Genomic DNA, 21,171 nt, shown 5'->3' with positions numbered 1-21,171 from the left:
AGACAATGGGACCTCATTCATGTGAAACCCTCAGAAAACCAGAGAAACGACAAGAAAACCAAAGAAAACCCCTCAGATTTCTCAAAATCTAGGTGTTTGCTGCATTTCTGACCCCATTTTGCTGTCCCTTTGTGGTGGTGCAGACTACAGGATTCCACTCACGTGAAACCCTCAGAAAACCAAAGAAACAACAAGAAAACCAGAGAAAACCCCTCAGATTTCTCAAAACCTTGGTGTTTGCTGCATTTCTGACCCCGTTTGCTGTCCCTTTATGATGGTGCACACTATGGGACCTCACTCACATGAAACCCTTATTAAAACCAGTATGACCAAGAGAAAACCCCTCAGATCTCTCCAATCCTTGGTGTTTGCTGCATGCCTGACCCCATTTGCTCTCCCTTTGTGGTGGTACAATCTGCGGGATCTCACTCATGTGAAACCCTCAGAAAACCAGAGAAACAACAAGAAAACCAAAGAAAAACCCTCAGATTTCTCAAAATCGAGGTGTTTTCTGCATTTCTGACCCCGTTTTCTTTGCCTTTTGCTGGCAGCTGAGCCGGTGCGGCCGATCGACCCCGCGGCGTGGATCTCTCATACCACGGCCATGACGGGAGCGTACCCCCGTTACGGTATGAGCCCCTCCATGAGCATCACCACATCTACCAGCTCCTCACTAACAAGCTCAATTCCCGAGTCGGAAAGTAAGTCACCCCCTGGCCAGCCCAGGGCAGGGGGCTGCTCAGGGCCACCAGCGCCCGGCCACGGGCACGGTGACAGCGGCAGCGCCAGCTAAGCCTAAAGTGGTTTCTCACGCTTGGGGAAAGCAGGAAAACTTTTGGCAAAGGTTGGAGGTTGATGTAGAGGTGTTTGGTCAGGGTTCTGTCTCAGGGAGAAGTCGTTGCTGGTGGATTTTAATGATAGGTTCAGGTTTTTCCACTCAGGTGCATTTGGTTGGTTTTTAATAAATTTCAACCATAACGTTCAGGTTTTTCCACTCAGGTGCATTTGGTTGTTTTTTAATAAATTTCAACCATAATGTTCATGCTTTCAGTTGGTGATTCCTGATATTCACATGGCCTTCTTTTATACTTTTTAAATTTTTTTTTGGTCCTTTTTTATATTCCTAGAATTTATTGAGCAAGCTAAAACCAAAACCAAAGCAATAATGTCAGTGTTTCATTTGGGAAATCCTTCCCTGATATTCATATGGAATTATTTTATATTTTTTTGTGCTTTTTTTTTTTTCCTAGAGCAAGCTAAAACAAAATTTAACATCCTACATGAAATTACGGTTAGACTTCAACCTTCCTCTTGGTTTGTCAGTCTGTGGCAGTCTAAAAAAGTTCTAAAAGTTCTACAAATCCATGAAACCAAGATTTTGCAAGATTCGGAGAGGTTTTTTAAAATTCAAAAGCCTCTCAGAACACTCAAATCACAGAATCTTTTTATTTGGAAGGGACCCACAAGGATCATTGAGTCCACATCTTAAATGAATGGCCCAGACAGGGATCAAACCCTGTTGGTGTTATTAACACAATGCTCCAACTCCTTATTTTGGAAATTTGTTAAAAAAGTATTAATTCTTCCTTTTATTTAACTCAGAACGACACTTTGAGGATTTTAAAGACCTGTGTGGCATTGGATATAAAATTCTATAAGCTGGAATTCCACCTCACCTTGGAGGGAAAGGTTGTTTTTTTTTTAATGTAGGTGTTTTTAGACATCAGGCAGCAGCACTGAGGGGAAATAATCTGCAGCAGGAAGCAAATGAAGCCCTTTGCTGCTGGCTGCTTTATCCTGAGATGTGTTTTGAGCCTTTCAGGTACTGCTGGAATCCAATTTCTCTGCTGATTGCTGTCAGACAAGTCTGTCCTCAGCATTCCACTTGAACAATTCATGTGCCTTGATGCTGTGGTTGGGAAGAGGGGAGCAGGCAACCTCTCAGACAGATTTTAAAAGTAAAGGTATTTGGGAGCAGAACCACATTTCTGGAGACAGCTTCTCATTTATGTGCTAGTGACTTAAAAGATTTCCTTTCTGGAATGTAAGAGAATAAAGAGTAACCCTGATTTTTATTGTGACCTCTTCCTTCAGCTCAGTCCTGTGACCTGCCCTGCCCTGGGTATTTTTAAAGCTGACTGAATTCAGATCAAAATGGGAGCATTTCAGATGCATCTCAGAATTTACCATATTTGTACAGCAACCAAAAATTTAAAAATACAGATTTTCTGTTCATATGCAGATCTCAAGTCTCCAAGAAAATACAATTTATTGCTCCCCAATATTAGTTTGGTGTATTTTTTTCCCCCAGACATGTTGCTTTTTGCCACTAACCAAACTAACTTAAAGCAAAAGCAAAGTTTCAGTGTTTATTTGAGGTTTGTAAGTATTGAAGCTGCATGCAGAGCTGGTCTGGGATGTTTTCATGCATATTGGCAGTGCATGTATGGAAAGAAACATTTTCAGTTTTCATTGTTTCACGCTTGCTGTACCTTTTTTTATCCAAAATTTTTGGGTGGCTGGAAAAGGACAAAAGTGCTTTTGAAAGGTGGGTGATGTGTGGAACTTGGGAGGGGAGGAGGGTTTTGGAATTCCTGCTGGAGAAGGGTTTGGGCTGCAAACACAGATAAAAATGAATTTTCTAGGGCTGGAAGATGGGAGAAGAAGGAGGATTTGACAAATTCAACCTCAACCCTGTTGTGATTTTATTGTAAAAGTTGATCAGGAAAGTGTGAAACCTCTGGGGATCCAGTTCTGCCTGTAATGGTGTGAACTGGGAAATGGCTGTGGAGGCATTTGGGAGGTTTTTTTCTAATGTTCCACAAAAAAGATTGAGGGCAAAGCAATCTTGGGATTGTGAAGGGTTCCTGAGAAGGATTTTTATAAAAAAAATCCCTGATTTCTTCTGAGGAGGGAAGATTTCTTTTGTAATTTCAATTCTCCCCATGAATGTCCAGATCTTTAAATAAAAAACTGGACATGGCTTGAGCCATGGTCATCCTCTTTCTCCATGGAGATGGGTGGTACTCCTGGCAGTGAACCCCAAAAGAATAAACCCCAAAAACTGTCCCACAGAGTTCTCCAGGGGGCTGTTCCTGGGAAATTTGAACTGGAAAATGATGGATCACAAAAATCCTTGGGTTCCCTTTCTTGATGCAGAGTGGATCCTGTAGCTGCTCGTGGGGACTCAGCATTTCTGCCACTAAAAATCTGAAAAATTGCTACAAATGCTGGAATTCACTCCGTGGATGAGGGGGCATTTGGGAACCTTTGTGGTTTTAGGGTGATTTTTTTGTTTTGTTTTGATTTGAGGTTTTTTAGAGTCTGTTGTGGGGTTTTTTTGGTAAAACTTATTTTTGTTTCATCCAAACTGGGAGCTGAGAAGTTCCTTCAGCCTGAGTTCATTTCAAATCAGCCTGTGGCCTCTTTTCCTTTTAGAATTAGAAGAATCTCCCTTAACTGTGAAGAGTGACATGGCTACTATTGTCAAGGTCATGCAGCTGCCAGACTCAGGCCTTGAAATTCGGGACAGGATGTGGTTAAAAATCACCATTTCCAACGCAGTGATAGGTAAGCAGATCCCAGAAATGCTGAGGGGGAAAAAAACCCCAGTGATTTAATGGAAACAGGTTCAAAAAACTACCTTTTAATGAGCTTTATTTTCATATCTGTGACCTCTTATATTCCATTTATGGACAGGAAATAATTCTTGTTTGAGCTTGGCTCTCCAAAACTGTTGCACATTTCTCATGCCCACACACAGCTGCTTCTTTAATTCTTTGGTTTTATATCTCAAGTTTTCAGGTGGCTTTAGAGATCTGCCCAAGTTCAGCAGAGCAGCTGGAATTCAACCACACAACCTTAATAAATCCTTTTAATTAGATTTAAAATCGCCACAGCCAGTCTGAGCTGTGCTAATATTTTGCCAGTCCAGGCTGTAGTTGCTTTTTGCTGGGGAAAGGGTTGGAACACAGGTATTTTGGCAACATAACATCTGCCTCTTGAGGAAGGTGACTCCCAGAGAAGAGTCAAATCCAGAGAAAAATTCATTTTCACTCCTGCAGCTCAAAGGGGCTGCATGGTGTGTGTAAATAAGAACATTTTTAATTAATATTAAAATTACATTAATATTTAATTAATATTAATTATGAAGTAATACATTTTTTGCGTGTGTGTTTAATGTCAGTGTCCATGTAGGTGTTCAGCAGGCAGTTTGGCTCAGATAATCTAATTTTAGGTTCAGCTGGCACAGTTTGCCTCAGATAACCCCATTTTAGGTGTTCAGATGGCACAATTTGGGTCAGATAATCCCATTTTAGGTGTTCTGCCAGCACAGTTTGCCTCAAAAAATTCCATTGTAGGTGTTCAGCTGGCACAGTTTGGCTCAGATAACCCCATTTTAGGTGTTCAGATGGCACAATTTGGCTCAGATAACCCCATTTGAGGTGTTCAGCCAGCACAGGTTGGCTCAGATAACCCCGTGCCTCCTCTTGCTGTCCCCATTGCAGGAGCAGACGTGGTGGACTGGCTTTACACCCACGTGGAAGGCTTCAAGGACCGCCGGGAGGCCAGGAAATACGCCAGCAGCATGCTGAAACACGGCTACCTCAGGCACACTGTGAACAAAATCACCTTCTCAGAGCAGTGCTACTACGTCTTCGGAGACCTCTGTGGCAGTAAGTCCCCAGCTGGGAAGGACAGAGCTGTCCCCGTGTCACTTTTGTGCCCCCAGGGTGCTCTTTGTCCCCTTGTGTGTCCTCCTGGTGAAGAGTTTAGTGAGGAGGGATTTCCATCAGGGTGGCAGAGCTCTGGAGCAGCTGCCCAGAGGAGGGTGGAGTCTCTCTGGAGATATTCCAAATGCAGCTGGACACATTCCTGTGTCACCCAGGATTGGGCAGGGGGATCTCCAGAGGTGCCCTGGCTCTCCTGGGGTTTCACAAGGGGAACTCTTCATCACCCTGGAATTGTGTGGCAAGTGGCTGGTGCTCCCTGGTAGCCAGGAGAGCTCTTGGAGGAGGATGAAGCTGTCAAGCAGAGCACTGAGGACAGCAGGATTTATTTCTGCTGGTGCCACACTGATGGCTCAGGTTTAGCTTTTCTATTTTTCACATTCTGTGCTGATATCCCAGGTTTTGGCTTTTCTATTTTTCACATTCTCTGCTTTAGTGTGTGGTTCTGAGCTTCCCATGAGGGGATGCTGAGCTCTGCACAGAGCAGAGACAAAACAATTCCTGCTCCAGCTGGGCACCAAGGACAAATGATCCAAATCTCAGCCCAGGAGCACAAACAGCGTGGGCTGGAGAGAGAAAAACAAGCAGGATGGGACTGCCTGGGCTAAAGCTGGAATGGGACAATGAACTCCAAGGTGCAAATGGAGCAGAACTGATCATTTTGTGACCAAGAATCAATTTTTTGGGACCATTTTGGTTCATCTTGGGTGTAGCCCTGGCTGGGCTCTTGTGCTGCCCAAGGTGGATCCATGAGGAGATCTTTCCATAAATCCCTGATTTATTCTTTAACTCTGTCCCAGCTCAGCTTTCACAAGGCATCAGCCCATTCCCTGCTGTCAGTCCCACTCAGTTTCCAGCCTGGAAAAGGGGGCTGTCCTCACCCAGCCCTCCCTCTTTTCTCACCTCTCACCGCTGGGTGAGAAGTCTGATCCCAGGTCATTGCTAAGCTTCAAATACCTCTGTAAATAAACTCACAGGTGATCATTTTACCTGCTGGGTAAGAAACATTTTTTTTTTCCCTTTTTTTTTTCCCAGATCTGGCTGCACTGAACCTCAACAACGGTTCCAGCGGCGCCTCAGACCAGGACACCCTGGCTCCACTGCCACACCCCGCTGCTCCCTGGCCCTTGGGCCAAGGATATCCCTACCAGTATCCTCTGCCCCCTCCTTGTTTCCCACCAGCCTACCAAGACCCAGGCTTTAGCTATGGCAGTGGCAGTGCAGGCAGCCAGCAAAGTGAAGGTAAGATGGGATAAATGGTTTGAATTCCACAGCTCTCATTGTCCCCCCACCCATCTGCTTGAGTTCCTCGTGCTTGTCTCGTGGTTTTGGTTGCTCCCTGCATGGATTTTGTGCAATGAATCCAAGGTGTTTGTGGCTCTGGAGGATGGGTTTGGCTTTCAGCTCTCTGTGGGACCTGCCAGGCTTAACCCGGTCAGGAACTGCCAGCAGTGGGGTTGGTGTTGCTGGAAATGAGGCCATTTCTGTGCTGGTGGCACAGGGGTTAGAACCAAGCTGCTCTTGGCTTTCACAGCAGTGCTCAGCACAAAAGGAAAATCACTTTTTTTGTAAGTGGGAGGTGGCCAGCCAGGGGTTTCCAGGGCTGAAACACTGCTCCAGGGAGGAGAGTCTCTGCTGGCATGTGTGACAGGGGCAGGAAGAGAATTCTGCATGGATTAAAGACCTGCCCTGCTCCTTTCTGCCCTAGCATAACACTGTGATTCATTTTTAACCTTAGCAAATAAAATAATGCCATTTTTTGGCTGTACAGATACAATTTTTTAATTAAGTTTTTTAAAAGAATCACTCCCAGAGTGAGTTTTGCTTTTAGAAATGCTGCCAGTAAAGAAGGGCTGAGGATTCCTTGTGTTTTTTAGTGGACATCCAATAAATTAGATGTCACTTATCCCCATTCAGCACAGCCAGTCAGATTTTACAAAATGGCACAAAAGGGTTTCATAACAGGAGCTTGCTCACGGGATTTTAACCCAGCTGCTTCTCACCTTATCCCAAAATAAGAAATATCCACGAGGAATCTCACAGAGGTTTTAGAACGGGAAACTGATTGCCCTGGACAGAAGGCTGGGGTGGTTTTTTGGCAGCAGCTTCTGTGAGCAGTAGGAATTCTCTGCCTGCTGCTGGAATAGGAAAGGAAAGGTGTTTTGTCCATGCTGTGGAGAGCCTCCCAAAAAGTGCCAGGCTGTTCAGCTCTGAAAGTCTTCCACGCTTTTCCTCGTGGAGAGCAATTTCTGTGCTGTTTCTTGCTTTGTAACTGTTATTCCCTTGTTTTGTCCTGAGCAAGCGTTAGACTGAAGGATTCCTAGAGGAATGGCTGACTCTAGGGGATTGGTAAGCTTCAAATGCCTCCATGATGAATTCACAGCATGACCATTTCTAGATTCTTGTGACCCAAGTGTTTAGCTGTATTTTGGTGGTTTTTGTTTTACTTTTAAATTTTGTTTTTGTTTTAAATTGTCTCGGGCGCTCGACCTGTCTCGGTGCACAGTGGTGTGATGTTGGCATATCAACCTGCAGCAGCTCAGAGGGGAGGGAATCAGGTGGGAAAAGCCCATCCCCAGGCTCTCCAGGAAAGAAATAATCCAGATTTATTATGGTGTCACCCCTCTGGGTTGGATTTCTCTGCCAGTGCCCATTTACTGGTGGCCAGGTGGCTCGGGCAGGGGTTGGAGCACTGCTCACTCTCAAAATAGTGTTAAATTTGGAGTTTTGTGCCCTTTCTCACTCATAAATCATAACAATCAGCCAATACCACTTCAGAGACCCAGGCCTGGAATATTCCCTTAAAATCCAGTGGTTTTGTGGTCTGTTTTCTATCTCTCTGGCACTCTGCAGAAAATTCAGCCTTTCCCCCCAAAATCCAGTCTGGTTTCCCAACTCTCCAGTCAGCTGGAGCAGCAGGAAATGATGGCATCTCAAAAAGGAGTAGCCCAAAATAATTCTGGTTTTCCCATTTCTGTGGCTTATTTAGACTCCAAAGCTGGTCCTCTGTTCCTTTTTGGGAATCCTTTTTGAGGATCCTTTTTGAGAAGTCCATCTTGCACTACGGTGCATGAATTTAATGCGATATTCCTTAGGCTGATCATTTGGATTAAAAAAAAATAATTAGCTTGGAACTGTCTCCTAATCTGTCATGGGAACAGAGCAAAACATTCAGCTTCCTGAAAAAATCAGTTTTTGACAGAGAAGGCAAAGGGGTTTATTTTGAAAAAAGTAATTTTAAAAGGAATTTTAAAAGGAAATCCCCAGTGAAGCCAACAAAACCTCAGAGATTTAAGGATAACAGAGAAGGCAAAAGGGGTTTCTTTTGGAAAAAGGAATTTTAAAAGGACTTCCCCAATGAAGCAAACAAAATCTGGGATTTACAGGTGACGGAGAAGGCAAAGGGATTTCTTTCGGAAAAAGTAATTTTAAAAGGAAATCCTCACTGAAGCCAACAAAACCTCAGGAAATTACGAGTGACAGAGAAGGCAAAGGGGTTTCTTTCAGAAAAAGTAATTTGAAAAGTAATTTTAAAAGGACTTCCCCACTGAAGCCAACAAAACCTCAGGTATTTACAGGTGAAAGCAAAGGCAAGGGGGTTTCTTTTGGAAAAGGCACACAATAAAGCAGAGCCAATTACAATTAAAGCTCATTTGCTTGAGTCAAACCCCAAATTCCTGCTTTTTCCTGCTCCCCTCCCTCCCGTCGGGCTGGATTTGTGCCCGGAGCTGGAACGCAGCCGCTGCTTTTGCTCGGGGCCGTGTCCGTGTGTCCCCACCATGGCACATCCCTCACACCGGCGCGCGGGACCCTCCCCGGAGCACAGCTCATCCTTCCCTTCTCCTTTTTGGGCCGGCAGGGAGCAAAAGCAGCGGCTCCAACCGGAGCACCAGCGAGACCAGCAGGAGAGGAGCGGGCAGGGAGAAGGAGCGCAAGTCCGGGGGCAGCGGCAGCGAGTCGGAGCCCGGCGCGCGCCGCGAGCGGCCGCTCAGCCAGCTCAGCCAGCGCTCCGCCAGCGACAGGAGCCACCAGAGCCACCACTCCTACGGGCCCCCGGGGCTGCCCCCCTTGTACAGCCTCCCCAAGCTGGGCTCCAAGGGGCTGGGCAGCAGCGGCCCGCCCGGAGCGCCGCCGGTGCGCGAGCTGAGCGCCGTGCCGCCCGAGCTCACCGGGAGCCGCCAGTCCTTCCAGAAGGCCATGGGCAACCCTTGCGAGTTCTTCGTGGACATCATGTGAGAGGAAGTGCCTTCAAAAGACTCTTGGTTTTTTTTGTTTTTAGTGGGTGGGTTGTGGGGCGCTCAGTTGGAAGAGGCTTGGCTGTCTTGCATGTCACACCTTTCTGTTCGCCAGCGCGTCGCACGAAACGGCAAAAAAATTGGCAAAACTCAACAAAAAAAGGAAAAAAAATACAAACCCCGCCCCCCTGGCCTACAGAAATGAACAACAAAATCTCCTGGGATTGTTAAATATCAGCAAATCGACGGCATCTTTTCGTTACGTTTATTTTTTTCTCCCTTCCCCATCTCGTTTTGGATCGTGGATGGCTGGTGTATATTCACATCTTGATGAGCTTTGGTCATTGTGGCACCTACTTCAGTGGAATTAGTGTCTCTTGCTGGGCTGAATGCAGGACTGGTATTTCACATGACTTCTAAATTCCTGACAATGCATAGGAGCACTTTGATTTTTTTTTCCCCTGCTTTTTCTCTTGCAAGGACAAAAGGACTGCTGGCTGGTATCTGGGATACTGCCTTGGAATGCTGATTTTTGGATGCATCCATAGCTCTAAGCAGACGTGGCACCCACAAGTGCTTGGAAAGGAGCAGGATCCAACCAATTCCTAGAGGAAAACAAAGTTGTGGCTACTTTCTGCTGACTGGGCAGTATAAATCAATCTTTTTTGGATTCTTTAAGGGGCTTTTTTTTGAGATATTCTATCAAGGGAGTGCTGGAGTCTTGCTACTGTATGTGTTCATTGTGCAGAACTTGTAAAGTTGTTTCCTTCAGTTATTTCCTTATTTCCCAAGAGTGATTTTCCAGCTGCACTCGGTTCCTGGGCATTTCAGTCACATCCCTGCTGCCAGGTGTGGCTGTTCCCTCTGATGTGCACTTGCTTGCAGGTTGGAAGAGTTATTCCCACAGAAATAGGAGAATGGCTGCAGTTCTGTCAGCTCTGCCCTTTTGAAGGGGCTCTTTATTCCATTCCAGCAGAGAAATCCTGGCTCCCACTGGGACGTGGCTCTTCTCTGTGATCCCTCCTTCCTTTCTGAGCACAATCTTTCTCTTTTTTTGTTGAAACAGAGATCTGGAGATGTCTGATCCCCCAGGGAACATTTCTGAGCACAGCGGAAGAGAGGTGTGAGGGTGTCTGAGAACAGACCAGAAATGGTACAAAAAGAAATCCTTACCCTGACACTGAGTTAGACCCACCCTGGAGCTCCCCAAAAAGAAATCCTTACCCTGACTCTGAGTTAGACCCACCCTGGAGCTCCCCAAAAATAAATCCTTACCCTGACTCTGAGTTAGAGCCACTCTGGAGCTCCTCACAGAGAAATCCTTTTCAAATTCTCAAAAACAAAGCCCTGACTCCTCCTCCTGCAGAGGAGCTCTGCTGTTGAATATCCCCAGGATTTACTTTCTGGCTGTTTTCTGCTCTGAGGCTGTAAAAGTAAATTCCAGCAGCTTCAGGGATGCTTAAGAAGCTTTTTTAAGGTATTGTGAGCACAGCCATGCTCCCATGTGGCTCATTTAATGAGCCAGGAGCTGCTCTGGCATTTGACCATGGGGCCATTCCTCAGTTAAATCCTCTTCTGTGAGATCCCTACAGCTGGCAGGATTTAGGACAGGTGCTTTAAAATCAGTTTTTTACTGTAAATAAGAATTTTCTTCACTGGTAAGAAGCTTCTTTTTGGGTAAATAGCCAAGGTGTTTGTGAAGAAGGAACATCTTTGTACACACACAGCTCATTTGTCACCCTGAAAACTGACTCACAAAATGTCCATTTCATTCTGATTTTTCACTTCTTTCCTTTTTCCCACCTCCCTTTGTCAGAGACTCCAGATGTCTGTGGGAATGGGAGACTCAATTTCTCCTTCCACAGGGAGCCAGGAATTTGGGAAACTCTCACTCAGCCCATTTCTGGCCTTCTAAATTAATTTTCTTTACTAAAACCTCCCCCCAAAAAAAGCTGCCCAAGGCTTCTGAAAGCAGAGCTTTCATCACTACCTATGGATGGCTCCAAAAGAGGCCCTGCCTAAAGCTCGACTGTACAACAGGAGTTTTCTTTTCCTTCCTTCCTCCTCCCAGATGCAAACCTGACTTGAGAAATTATTCTGAAAGATTGACACTTAAATCAGGGTAAAATAGTGGTGGAATTCTGTTCTGTCTCCAGGAGACACTGCTGAGCAGTCTGTGACTTTTCTGACAATCACTAGTGGTTCTACTTTTAAATTAATTGAGATTTTTTTTCTGGCTTCTTATAAATTATGATTTCTCTGGCCCTGTTTAAGGCAGAACTCAGAGAGCTGGAGTTTTAAAAAAAAAAATCTCCTTTTAATGTTTCCAAAAAGGGGATTAAAGCTGGGAGCTGAACTTTTTTCACTTGGAAATGTTTAATTTCCAAGCGTTGCAGTTTACACACCTGCTGGGGGTTTGGTTTTGTCTCGTGGTTTTGCTGTTGGCAGAAACTGTTCTGTGTCTTGCTGGTCTTTGCTGCTATGTTGAAAAATTACTTTTTTTTTTTTTTTTTTAAATGTGTGTGCTCGTGGGTCGCCCTGGACGAGGTTGTGAGTCCCCAGCAGATGTGGGAATTGTTTGTTGAGGAAATGAGGCTGGAGGAGCTTCCCCTACTGCAGGGAAAGGAGGGAGCATTGCCCCTCTGGAACAGTGCAATATTGAGCAGTGACACAAAAATCTGCATTTCCCTCCCTGTGCAGAGGCTGGGCTGAAGGTCAGGTCTGAATCTCTGCCAGATCTGTTTCCTCAGGGGAAGAAAAATGAGATTTCCCAAATCCCATCCTTGGCTTCCATCCTTTGTGACTTTCCAGCTTTGCCCTGCTGGGCACAGCATTCCCTGCAGGAACTGTGCCCACAGTGGGAATTGTGCCAGGGGGAAGGAAATTTGGAGGCTGGAGTGCTGCAGACCCAGCATTTCTTGAATTCTGAAATTAAATTTGGATGGAATGGCTCCAGGGAGAGCTTTGCTGTGCAGGGCATGGGAACACCCTCAGAACAGGAGCCCGAAGGAATTGGACTAAAGTAATTCTTGGATTGCTTTTTAAAATGCAGGAATTTTTATTCTGCAGCCGAGCTCAGTGCTCACCCTCCCTGCAGCAGGGATGGATGTCTGGGGGATCCTGGAAAAGGGGAGGAAACACTTTGGGGTGACTTTTCCCACCCCAAGAGGCAGAATCTGCAGGGGGAGTGTCTCCACCCAATATCTGAACCCTGAAGAGGAAATTTTTATGGCAAATAGTCTTAAAAGCATGCTGGTGTGTCTTTTACCTCCTGTTAATAAATCTGCTTTTCCAAGGAATCAGTGCCCTGGACACTTTATCCAAAGGTTTTATTGGATGGCAAGCAATGATGCACAGATGTTGATTTTTGCTATGATTTTTGTCCTCTCTGATTTTTGTTCTCTCCCCTCCTGAGACTTGACAGCTCATGGGTTGATGTAATTGTTTTGGATTTTTGTTTTGTTTTGTTTTGCATTTAACTGGATTGTAATAAGATTGACTTAAAATTATTAATTCTAATCAGTGATTAGAAATACATGTAAAAAATTTTATGTACAGTAGAGGAACAAAGTGACATGATTTTAAATAATGAAAACCCAGACTATCACCTATCCTAGAACTGGTTCTACTCCAAGAGTGACCTCTTATTAGCATGGACTGCACTGTTCCTGTTAAATGTCTATTGCATAATTGAATTCTTTTTTGTAGATATTGTATTAAAACCCAAGTGTCTGTATAGTTAATATATAGCTGCTTATGTGTAAATGCTATTTTAAACACTAAAAAGCTTTTAATTTTATGTGATAACCACAGTGTATGTGTTCAGTTCTTTGCAGCATTTCATTGGGATTTAATTCATCAATATTGCCCATTTTTGGACACTCCAGCAGAAACAAGGATCACTGGGACACCCTGTGCAGACTTTTGGGTTTGTCAGGACACCCTGGTTTTTTCCAGCCTAAATTATTTTAAATTTCCAGCTTAAAGGAGAAGAACAAGCACAGGTTGGTGAGGCAGATTCCTTCTTCCCAGCTGGCACAGATCACACAGCAAGGGGAGAGTGAAACATCATTTAAATGCCACAGATCCCAGCATTTTCCAGTGGGGAGGATATGAAATGGGCAGGTTGAAGTGAATGTTAAATTATCCAAATGTAAGTGAATATTAAATGCTCAGAATTTAAGTGAATATTAAATTATCAGAATTTTAGTGAATATTAAATGGTCAGAACTTAAGTGACTATTAAATGCTCAGCATTTAGGTGAATATTAAATTATCAGAATTTAAGTGAATATTAAAATGCTTAGAATTTAAGTGAATATTAAATGCTCAGAATTTAAGTGAATATTAAATGATCAGAATTTTGGACAGCCATTTCCTGCAGGGCCTGGTGGAGTTAAATCAGATTTTTTTCTTTTCCCTATTTCTGGAATGATGATCAAAAGATATTTAATGCTTCTCTGCTATGGAACCACAGCCCTGGAGGAGGAATACTGAGAATTTCTGGTGGTTGTGAAGAATTCCTGCAGGCTCCAGGAACAAGAACTCCAGGCTCCAGGTCAGAGTTTTGGTTTTTTCAATAACACTGAGGAATAAATTTGGATGGAGGTAATCACAAAAAATGGGGACAAGTAACTTTGCAGTGCACCAAAAGGTTCTTTATTTATTTTTTTTTTTTAAGAATGGAAATAATCACTGGTTTAGATTAATTTGCAATTTTTAAAATTGAGCTTAAATTCCAGTAACACACAGTAGAGAGATGGAAAAATTTAGGGAATAAAAGAGTAGAAATGGAAAAATTTTTAAAGAATAAAAGAGCAGAATAGTTCCTTGTCAGCATGAGTGGGGAGAAGAAAAATCGTGGTGATGTGACTGGACATTGACTCAGTTCTGCCTGGCAAGTGTGAAGTTTTTGTGAAGTTTTTGAAGTTTTTGGTGATTTTTGCCTGGTTTTGGGGAGGGAGGAACCTCCTGCTTTGCCTTTGCCGAGCGTTATTTGCACAGAGCTCATTTCCATGAGTCTGCCCCTGATTTCCATGGGAAATCACTGTACAACAGGACTTTCCTTTTCCTTCCTTCCTCCTCCCAGATGCAAACCTGACTTGGGAAATTATTCTGAAAGATTGACACTTAAATCAGGGTAAAATAGTGGTGGAATTCTGTTCTGTCTCCAGGAGACACTGCTGAGCAGTCTGTGATTTACTGACAATCACTAGTGGTTCTGATTTTCAATTAATTGAGATTTTTTTCCGTATAAATTATGATTTCTCTGGCCCTGTTTAAGGCAGAACTGAGTGAGCTGGGATTTGAATGGGTAATGCTCCCTTTGTGTCACACACACAGCTGCTGGTACCTGCCACAAATGTTCTTTCTACTTCCCTTTTATTGGACAGATTTGACAATTTTTACAAGGCTTGGGGAAAGGATTCCTGGATCTATCTCAGGAGCTGCTGTTTAATAAAAAAGGGAAATTACCAGAAGTGTTTACAGGGGAGTGGTGTTGGTGACTCACATTGCCAGATTTGAGAGATGGATGTAAAATACCATTTCTGGAGATTCTTTCATTAACTGAACCGAATTGTGGCTGATTTTTGGGGCTGAAATGTGCTTCCAGAGAGGATGGAGGCTGCTCCTCTGCTGAGCCCTGAGCTTTCACAGCTCCAATTCAGAGCTGATTGTGCCTGGGGCCACAGAGTGCTCATAAACAAGATTTTCTCCTTAAAATCCACCTCCTGTGAGGAGCAGGTGAGGCAGGGGGTGGTTTATTGCCTGTCCTGCTCTGGCTGCTCCTCAGAGGGGTTCTGGCAATAATCCTCCGTGTTCAGATCAGGCCTGAACACCAAGATGTAACACTTGGGGATGAAGAAACTGGCCAAGATGCCCAGGGTGGTGGCCAGGATGGTGCAAATCTGCGTGACAGCCCTGAGGACCGTCCTGAGCGTGGTGAAAATCACCAGGAAGAAGATCAAGACGACGAAATAGATGAAGGTGGCGAAGGTGATGCCCCTGGCCACGTTGTACCTCCCGGCCGGGGTTTGCACCATGAAGGTGCAGAGGAAGCAGGAGAAGGCCAAGCAGCTGTTGTAGCTGTGCAGGAGGGCGAAGGCAGCCCAGGACTGGGTGCCACACACCAGCAGCACCTCGCTGGGCAGCGACTTGTAGTCGGCCACCAGGTAGTCGGGGCCCAGGCGGAGGTGGCACAAGCAGAGCAACGCCTGGGCGAGCATGGAGGCGGCCACCAGCAGCCAAGCCCTGCCCTGGGTCACCCAGCGCAGCAGCCCGGGGGCACGGCGGGGGAATTCCGTCAGCAGGGCGATCTCCAGGGCCTTGGGCACCAAGGTGGAGAAGCAGCCGTTGAGGCACAGCGCGTAGGAGAGCTGCTGCAGCGAGCAGAGCGCCGCGCCGGGCCTGCCCACGTACAGGCAGCAGCTGAGGCTCTGCAGCAGCAGCCAGAGCAGGGCAAAGAGGCTCCTGGCACCCCCTGCCAGCTGCACCAGGGGAGTCTGCAGGTGCTTGAGGAACAGCAGCACTGCCACCACGCTCAGGGCCGCCGCCAGCGCCGCCAGGCTCAGCAGGCCCACGGCCAGGGGCTCGTCCCAGAAGAGGAAGCGCTCGCTGCGGTCGTGGCAGCGCGTGCTGCGGGCAGGTGCCCACTGGTGCCGCGGGCACGGGGAGCAGCTGGTGCTGTCTGCAAAGAGAGCCCGCTGAGCTCCTTGCTGGTGGGTCACACAGCGGTTTGGTGCTGCTTGGGGTGGTGTTTTGCCTCCCAAGCTTGTGGTAGTTCCCCTCTGCTTTTCCACCCTCATCCCCAAAGGATCCTTGTATTTCTTGCCTCTGCCTTCCCCAGCCATCCCAGGATTTTATCCTCTGCCTTTCTTCTACTCACAGCCCCAGAATTTCATCACACCCTTCTCTCCTAGCTCTGCAGATAAAATATAAATGTTGTCCTAATTCCTTCCCTCTGGGCCCAACAGGGCAGGTCCCCAGTGAAGAGCAGAACAGGGAGGGGACACCTGGCAGTGGCTGTGGAGGAGAGCTCCCAGCTCATCAACACTTCAGCCAAGAGACAGAATAATCCAGCCTTAAAATTGCCCAGACCTCACCTGTGCTGCTCCAGAAGGTGTTTTCCGAGCAGTCTGTGCAGTCATAGCAGCAGAGGTTGAATCCTTTTATTCTTCTGAATTGTCCTGGTTGGCAGCGCTTAAAGCACTCGGATGTGGGCTCCTGGCAAAGGCAGGAACGAACATCAGCCAGGAACCTCCAGGAGAACGAATCTCCAACAAACCAGAAGGAACTGTGCCATTTTTACCTTCTTATCTGCGGTGTGGAACTGGATCTGGGACTTCCGGATGTACAGGGACTGGTCATAGTCCCCCACGGGCAGGTGGGTCACGGTGCCATCCCTCCAGGCCCAGAGGATGAGTTTGTACCCAGTGTTTGTGCCGTGGAATTGATCAAACCTGAAGCTCTGGCCGTTCACCTCGAACGGGAGGGTGTTCATGTAGTGCAGCAGCTGCGGAGGAAATTAAATCAAAATCGATTTTGGTACAGTTGTTCTTGTTTGGAGGGTGACAATTCTGCAAGCTGACATCAGCTGTCCCTTGGTGGGCTGAGACTGCGCCAGTCTGGCTGTGACATGACAAAAACCAAAAAATCTGCCCTCACCTGCCAGGACCTGATGGGTGTTTTGGGACAGCCTTTGGAGGTGCAGCCCAGAGCTCTGTGCAGGGCGTGGGCCACGCTGTACACGGCCATGTGCACCGGCTGCACCGTGGTCACCTCCAGCATGGGCCAGATGTCCTCGAGGGTGACATTGCCACACTGCTGGCAGGGCGTGTCCAGCTCCTCGGCGTCCGTGCTTCGGCTCAGCTCCCAGGAACTCCGGCAGAACTCCTCCTGAGTGACGGAGCGGAAGAGCTCGACCACGTACTCCTGGAAGCCGGGGACCGTCCCAGTTTTGGTGACAAAGCCCAGCACTGTCCCCACGCTCTGGATGTTGGGCGTGGTGGTGGGGATGTCCGACACCATCCAGGCCTCGGTGCCAATCCAGACCTTCTTGCCCAGCCCCATCCTGATGCTGTGCTCCAGCAGGGCCTGGGCTGCCGGGGTGTGCGCGAACAGCACGATGACGTTGACTTTGGTGCTGTTAATGATTTTAATTGTGTTTTCCAGCTGCGTTTTGGCATTAGGCTCGGTCAGGTCTTCAGGGATGAGCCCCTCGAAGGCGATGCAGATGTTGTTGGTGCTGGCCATGCTCAGGAAGAGGGCCTGGGCCCCCCGGCCGTACTCGTCATCGCTGCCCACCGTGGCGATCCAGTTCCAGCCAAACTGGTTGAGGAGCAGCACCACGGCCTCCACCAGGTTCTTGTCGCTGGACACGGTGCGGTAGAAGGACGGGTACAGCTCCGTGTTGCTCAGGGTCTCACTGCTGGCTCCATAGCTCACCTGTGGGAGAAATGATCCTCACTTCCAAAGAAGTCCAAAGGTTTATTAAAACCTTCGCAGAAATAGAAGACTGAGTAGAGAAAACGTTATGGCACCAGGAGCAGAGGACACCCCGGAAATCTGTGGCAGAGGAAAGACTGGGATCTGCTTTAACACCAAACCCTTCTCCACAGAAAGGGAGAAAATTCTTACAAGGTTTGGGAAGGGATTCCTGGATGCATCTCTGGAACTGTTTAATATGAAATTTACTTAAGGAATTTCTGTAAGAAATTTCTATAAGAAATTTAGTAAGCAAAGGAAATTACCACGAGTGTTTACGGGGTTAGACATTGACACAAACCATCAATTCTGGAGTTGGTTTCATTACCTGAGAGGGAGAATTCTTCCTGCAGAGAGGAGTTACCTGTGGGATGAGGAAGGAGCTGAAGAGCTTGGCCGTGAGCAGGCACAGGGTGGAGGAGTGGGGCCCGATGACGGCGGTGACGCGGGGCTGGTACTCGCTGTAGTCCCGCAGCAGCGCGATGCCCGAGGAGCCGCGGCGGGCGAGGAAGAGGAGGCTGGGCTGAAGGGCCACCAGCGGCTCGGAGCAGGAGTCGTACAGCTCATAGCCCAGCCGGACCCCCGGCAGCAGCGAGCTGCAGTTATTGATCTGCTCGATGGCGAACCTCATCCCCAGAGCCCAGATCAGCCCCTCGGGCAGCAACCTGGGGAATGGCACAGCTGCAGTGGCTTCTCCAGGCAGGAAAAATGGTTTAGTATAGAAATTATATATAGAAATATATTATATATTATATATTATATATTGTATATAGAAATATATATAGAAATATATAATACAGGGACAGCTGTGTTGGCTCTTCAGGGAGGAAAAATGGTTTATTATAGAAATTATATATAGAAATGTATTATATATAGAAATATATATTATATATAGAAATATATAATACAGGGACAGCTGCATTGGCTCTTCAGGGAGGAAAAATGGTTTATTATAGAAATTATATATAGAAATAGATAGAAATGTATACAGCGGGCAGCATTAGCTTCTTCAGGGAAGAAATATGGTTTGTTATAGAAATTATATAGAAATATATAGAGGGGACAGCTGGCATTGCCTTCTTTAGGGAGGAAAAATGGGTTTATTATGGAAATTATAGATAGAAATATATAGAAATAATATACAGAAATATATACAGGAACAGCTGTTCAGGGAGGAAAAATGGTTTATTATAGAAATTATAGATAGAAATATATGGAAATGCATACAGAGGAGAGCTGCGTTGGCTTCAGGGAGGAAAATGATTAATATAGATTAATATAGAAATTATATTACATTATATATAATTATTTTATATATATTTTATATATATTTTATATATATAATATATATTATATATTATATTAACATATATAATAGATATGTTAATATAAATATATATATATTATATATTATATTAACATAGAATATATACTTATATACCTTTATAAATATTTATAATACATACATATTTATAATACATATAAATACATGTTATATATAAAAATTATTTTTCTTATATAATAATTACAAAATACTTCTATTTCGGGACCAGCTGCTGGCCCACCCCAGCTCCCCGATTTTCCCTTTTTTGCCCCAGATAGCAGCGCTGACCTGGGGCAGAGCGGGCGGGCGGGCTCGGGGCGCGCCGCGGGGCTCGGAGCGCTCCTGCCCAGCGGGAAGAGACCGCCCAGGCTGAAATCCCCGGGGCGGCGGAACAGCGCGGGCACACACCGGGACCGGGACCGGGACCGGGACCCGCACCGCGCGGAGGGGAGGCGGCACAGACACAGACACAGCCACGGGCACAGCCACGGGCACAGCTGCATGCTGCGGGTACGGGAATGGGGAAATAATGGGGAAATAATGGGAAATATATGGGGAAAATAATGGGAGAAAATGGGAAATATATGGGGGAAAAATGGGAAATATATGGGGGAAATAATGGGGGGAAAATGGGAAATATATGGGGAAAAGCTGGGAAAAAATCTGGGAAATATCCGGGGAAAACCTGGGGGAAAAGCGGGAGATTTCTGAGGAAAACCTGGGAAAAAAATCTGGGGAAATCTGGGGAAAATCTGTGAAATATCTGGGGAGAAAATGGGGGAAATATGGGGCAAATCTGGGGGAAAAATGGGGGGAAAGCAGGGAAATATCTGGGAAAAAAATATAGGAAAAAAATCTGGGGAATATCTGTGAAATATTTGGGAAAAATCTGTGAAATATCTGGGGGAAAAAATGGGGGGGAAATGGGGGAAATCTGGGGAAAAACTGGGGGGAAAGCAGGGAAATATCTGGGAAAAATTGTAGGTAAAAAATCTGGGGAATATCTGTGAAATATCTGGGGAAAATCTGGGGGAAAAATGGGGGGAAAGCAGGGAAATATCTGGGAAAATATGTAGGAAAAAAATCTGGGGAATATCTGTGAAATATCTGGGGAAAAATCTCGGGGGAAAATGGGGGGAAAGCAGGGAAATATCTGGGAAAATATGTAGGAAAAAAATCTGGGGAATATCTGGGGAAAATCTGTGAAATATCTGGGGAAAAAAAATGGGGGAAATATGGGGGGGAAAGCTGGGAAATACCTGGGGAAAAAATGTAGGAAAAAAATCTGGGGGAAATCTGGGGAAAAATCTGGAAAAAAATTCTGGGGAAAAGTCTGGGAAATATCTGGGGAAAATCTGGGAGAAAAACTGGGAGAAATCTGGGGTAAAATGGTAAAATCTGGGGAAATATCTGGGGAAAATCTGGGGAAAATCCTCTCCTCTGGGAGAGGAGACAAAACTCAGGTGCCCCACGCTGGGAAAAGATTTACACAGCGAGAATTTGGATTTGTTTTTTAAATTTGAGGTCACCTCATCCTGGAAATACCCAAATCAGGGAGGCGGCACAGGCAAAGATCAGGCAGCTGCATTTTGAGGGGAAAATATGGGAAAATACTGGGGAAAACCTGGGAAAAAAAATCTGGAAGAAATCTGGGAAAAAAACTGGGAAAATAATGTGGGAAAAACCCTGGGAAAAATTCTCTCCTCTGGGAGAGGGGACAAAACTCAGGTGCCCCCCTCTGGTAAAAGATTTACACAGCAAGATTTTTTTAAATTTATTTTTTTAATTTGAGATCAGCTCATCCTGGAAATACCCAAATCTCTGAGGGCAGGGCAGGAATTTGCCTGGAGTGGCCCTTCCTGGCTCACAAATTTGCTGAGCTCTCACTCAGCTGTACTGATATTTTTTTTTTAGGAAGTTGTTCCTGCCTGATCTAATTTTATTTTTTCCCCTCACACTGAGATGGGATATTTTCAGTTAAAAAAAAACCAACTTAAATCTGAGTTCACAGCATGGTAATTTAGGTTTTATTACTGTATTTTTTCTGTCCAGGGTTGGATTTTAGGACAGCTCTGAATGAGAAATTCAATTTCCTGCAATTTTCACTGTATCAAAAAAGTGATTTTGCTGCCAAAGTGATGCTCCAAGGCTGGGATATTTTCCTTGCAGGAAGAAAAGCAGATACAGAGACCTAAAACCTGTGTTTTTTGACTTTTTTTAATCATCCTTTCCCTTTATTGGACTATTTCAGTGGCAGCTTTAACTAGAAAACTTAAAAAAATAAATTCTAAACATAATCCTGAATTCTGGGCAAATTCATCTTCAATATTGGTAATTATAAATATTAATTTATCTCCTAAGAGGAACAGTTAGAATGAGTGGGACAAGGGACAACAAG

The 21,171-nt window shown here is 45.6% G+C and overlaps 2 protein-coding genes and 1 long non-coding RNA gene across 6 annotated transcripts in view; 2 read left to right on the top strand and 1 right to left on the bottom strand.

Moving 5' to 3' along the window:
* DVL1 (dishevelled segment polarity protein 1) overlaps window positions 1-12,772 on the top strand; it is a 52,010-nt gene extending 39,238 nt beyond the window's left edge. Inside the window, exons 11-16 of one of the 4 annotated variants that reach the window (XM_030289521.4) lie at window positions 552-701; window positions 3,439-3,570; window positions 4,509-4,676; window positions 5,766-5,972; window positions 7,029-7,079; window positions 8,590-8,729. In XM_030289521.4, the coding sequence (XP_030145381.1) occupies window positions 552-701; window positions 3,439-3,570; window positions 4,509-4,676; window positions 5,766-5,972; window positions 7,029-7,054 (683 nt within the window). In that variant the 3' untranslated portion in view covers window positions 7,055-7,079; window positions 8,590-8,729. Of the gene's footprint in view, window positions 1-551; window positions 702-3,438; window positions 3,571-4,508; window positions 4,677-5,765; window positions 5,973-7,028; window positions 7,080-8,589 lie in introns of all 4 variants that reach the window. The other 3 variants (XM_030289522.4, XM_030289520.4, XM_030289518.4) reach the window with 3 other exon arrangements.
* TAS1R3 (taste 1 receptor member 3) lies at window positions 9,246-19,327 on the bottom strand. Its single transcript, XM_012570405.5, has 6 exons — window positions 19,062-19,327; window positions 17,814-18,114; window positions 16,631-17,410; window positions 16,275-16,478; window positions 16,069-16,189; window positions 9,246-15,653 (listed from the first exon to the last, which is right to left on the bottom strand). The coding sequence occupies exons 1-6, from the start codon at window positions 19,274-19,276 to the stop codon at window positions 14,728-14,730; spliced, it is 2,547 nt and encodes an 848-aa protein (XP_012425859.5). The 5' UTR covers window positions 19,277-19,327; the 3' UTR covers window positions 9,246-14,727.
* On the top strand, window positions 19,138-21,162 carry LOC140680409 (uncharacterized). The gene is made up of 2 exons (XR_012051667.1): window positions 19,138-19,283; window positions 20,826-21,162. It is a non-coding gene; the product is annotated as an uncharacterized lncRNA (long non-coding RNA).
* Window positions 21,163-21,171: the final 9 nt, after the last annotated feature.

The sequence above is a fragment of the Taeniopygia guttata genome, chromosome 21, assembly GCF_048771995.1.
Source record: "Taeniopygia guttata chromosome 21, bTaeGut7.mat, whole genome shotgun sequence".
Classification (NCBI taxonomy): Eukaryota; Metazoa; Chordata; class Aves; order Passeriformes; family Estrildidae; genus Taeniopygia; species Taeniopygia guttata.
Note: the sequence above shows the minus strand (reverse complement) of the source record. Positions and strands in the feature narration are given on the sequence as shown.

What these genes read in the sequence shown, in the direction of transcription:
- TAS1R3 (XM_012570405.5), bottom strand. Translation starts at nt 19,276, where the DNA reads ATGCAGCTGTGCCCGTGGCTGTGCCCGTGGCTGTGTCTGTGTCTGTGC. An exon ending in TCCACACCGCAGATAAGAAG is followed by an intron (nt 16,190 to 16,274) that starts GTAAAAATGGCA and finishes TGCCTTTGCCAG; the next exon opens with GAGCCCACATCCGAGTGCTT. An exon ending in CACCTTCTGGAGCAGCACAG is followed by an intron (nt 15,654 to 16,068) that starts GTGAGGTCTGGG and finishes CTCTCTTTGCAG; the next exon opens with ACAGCACCAGCTGCTCCCCG.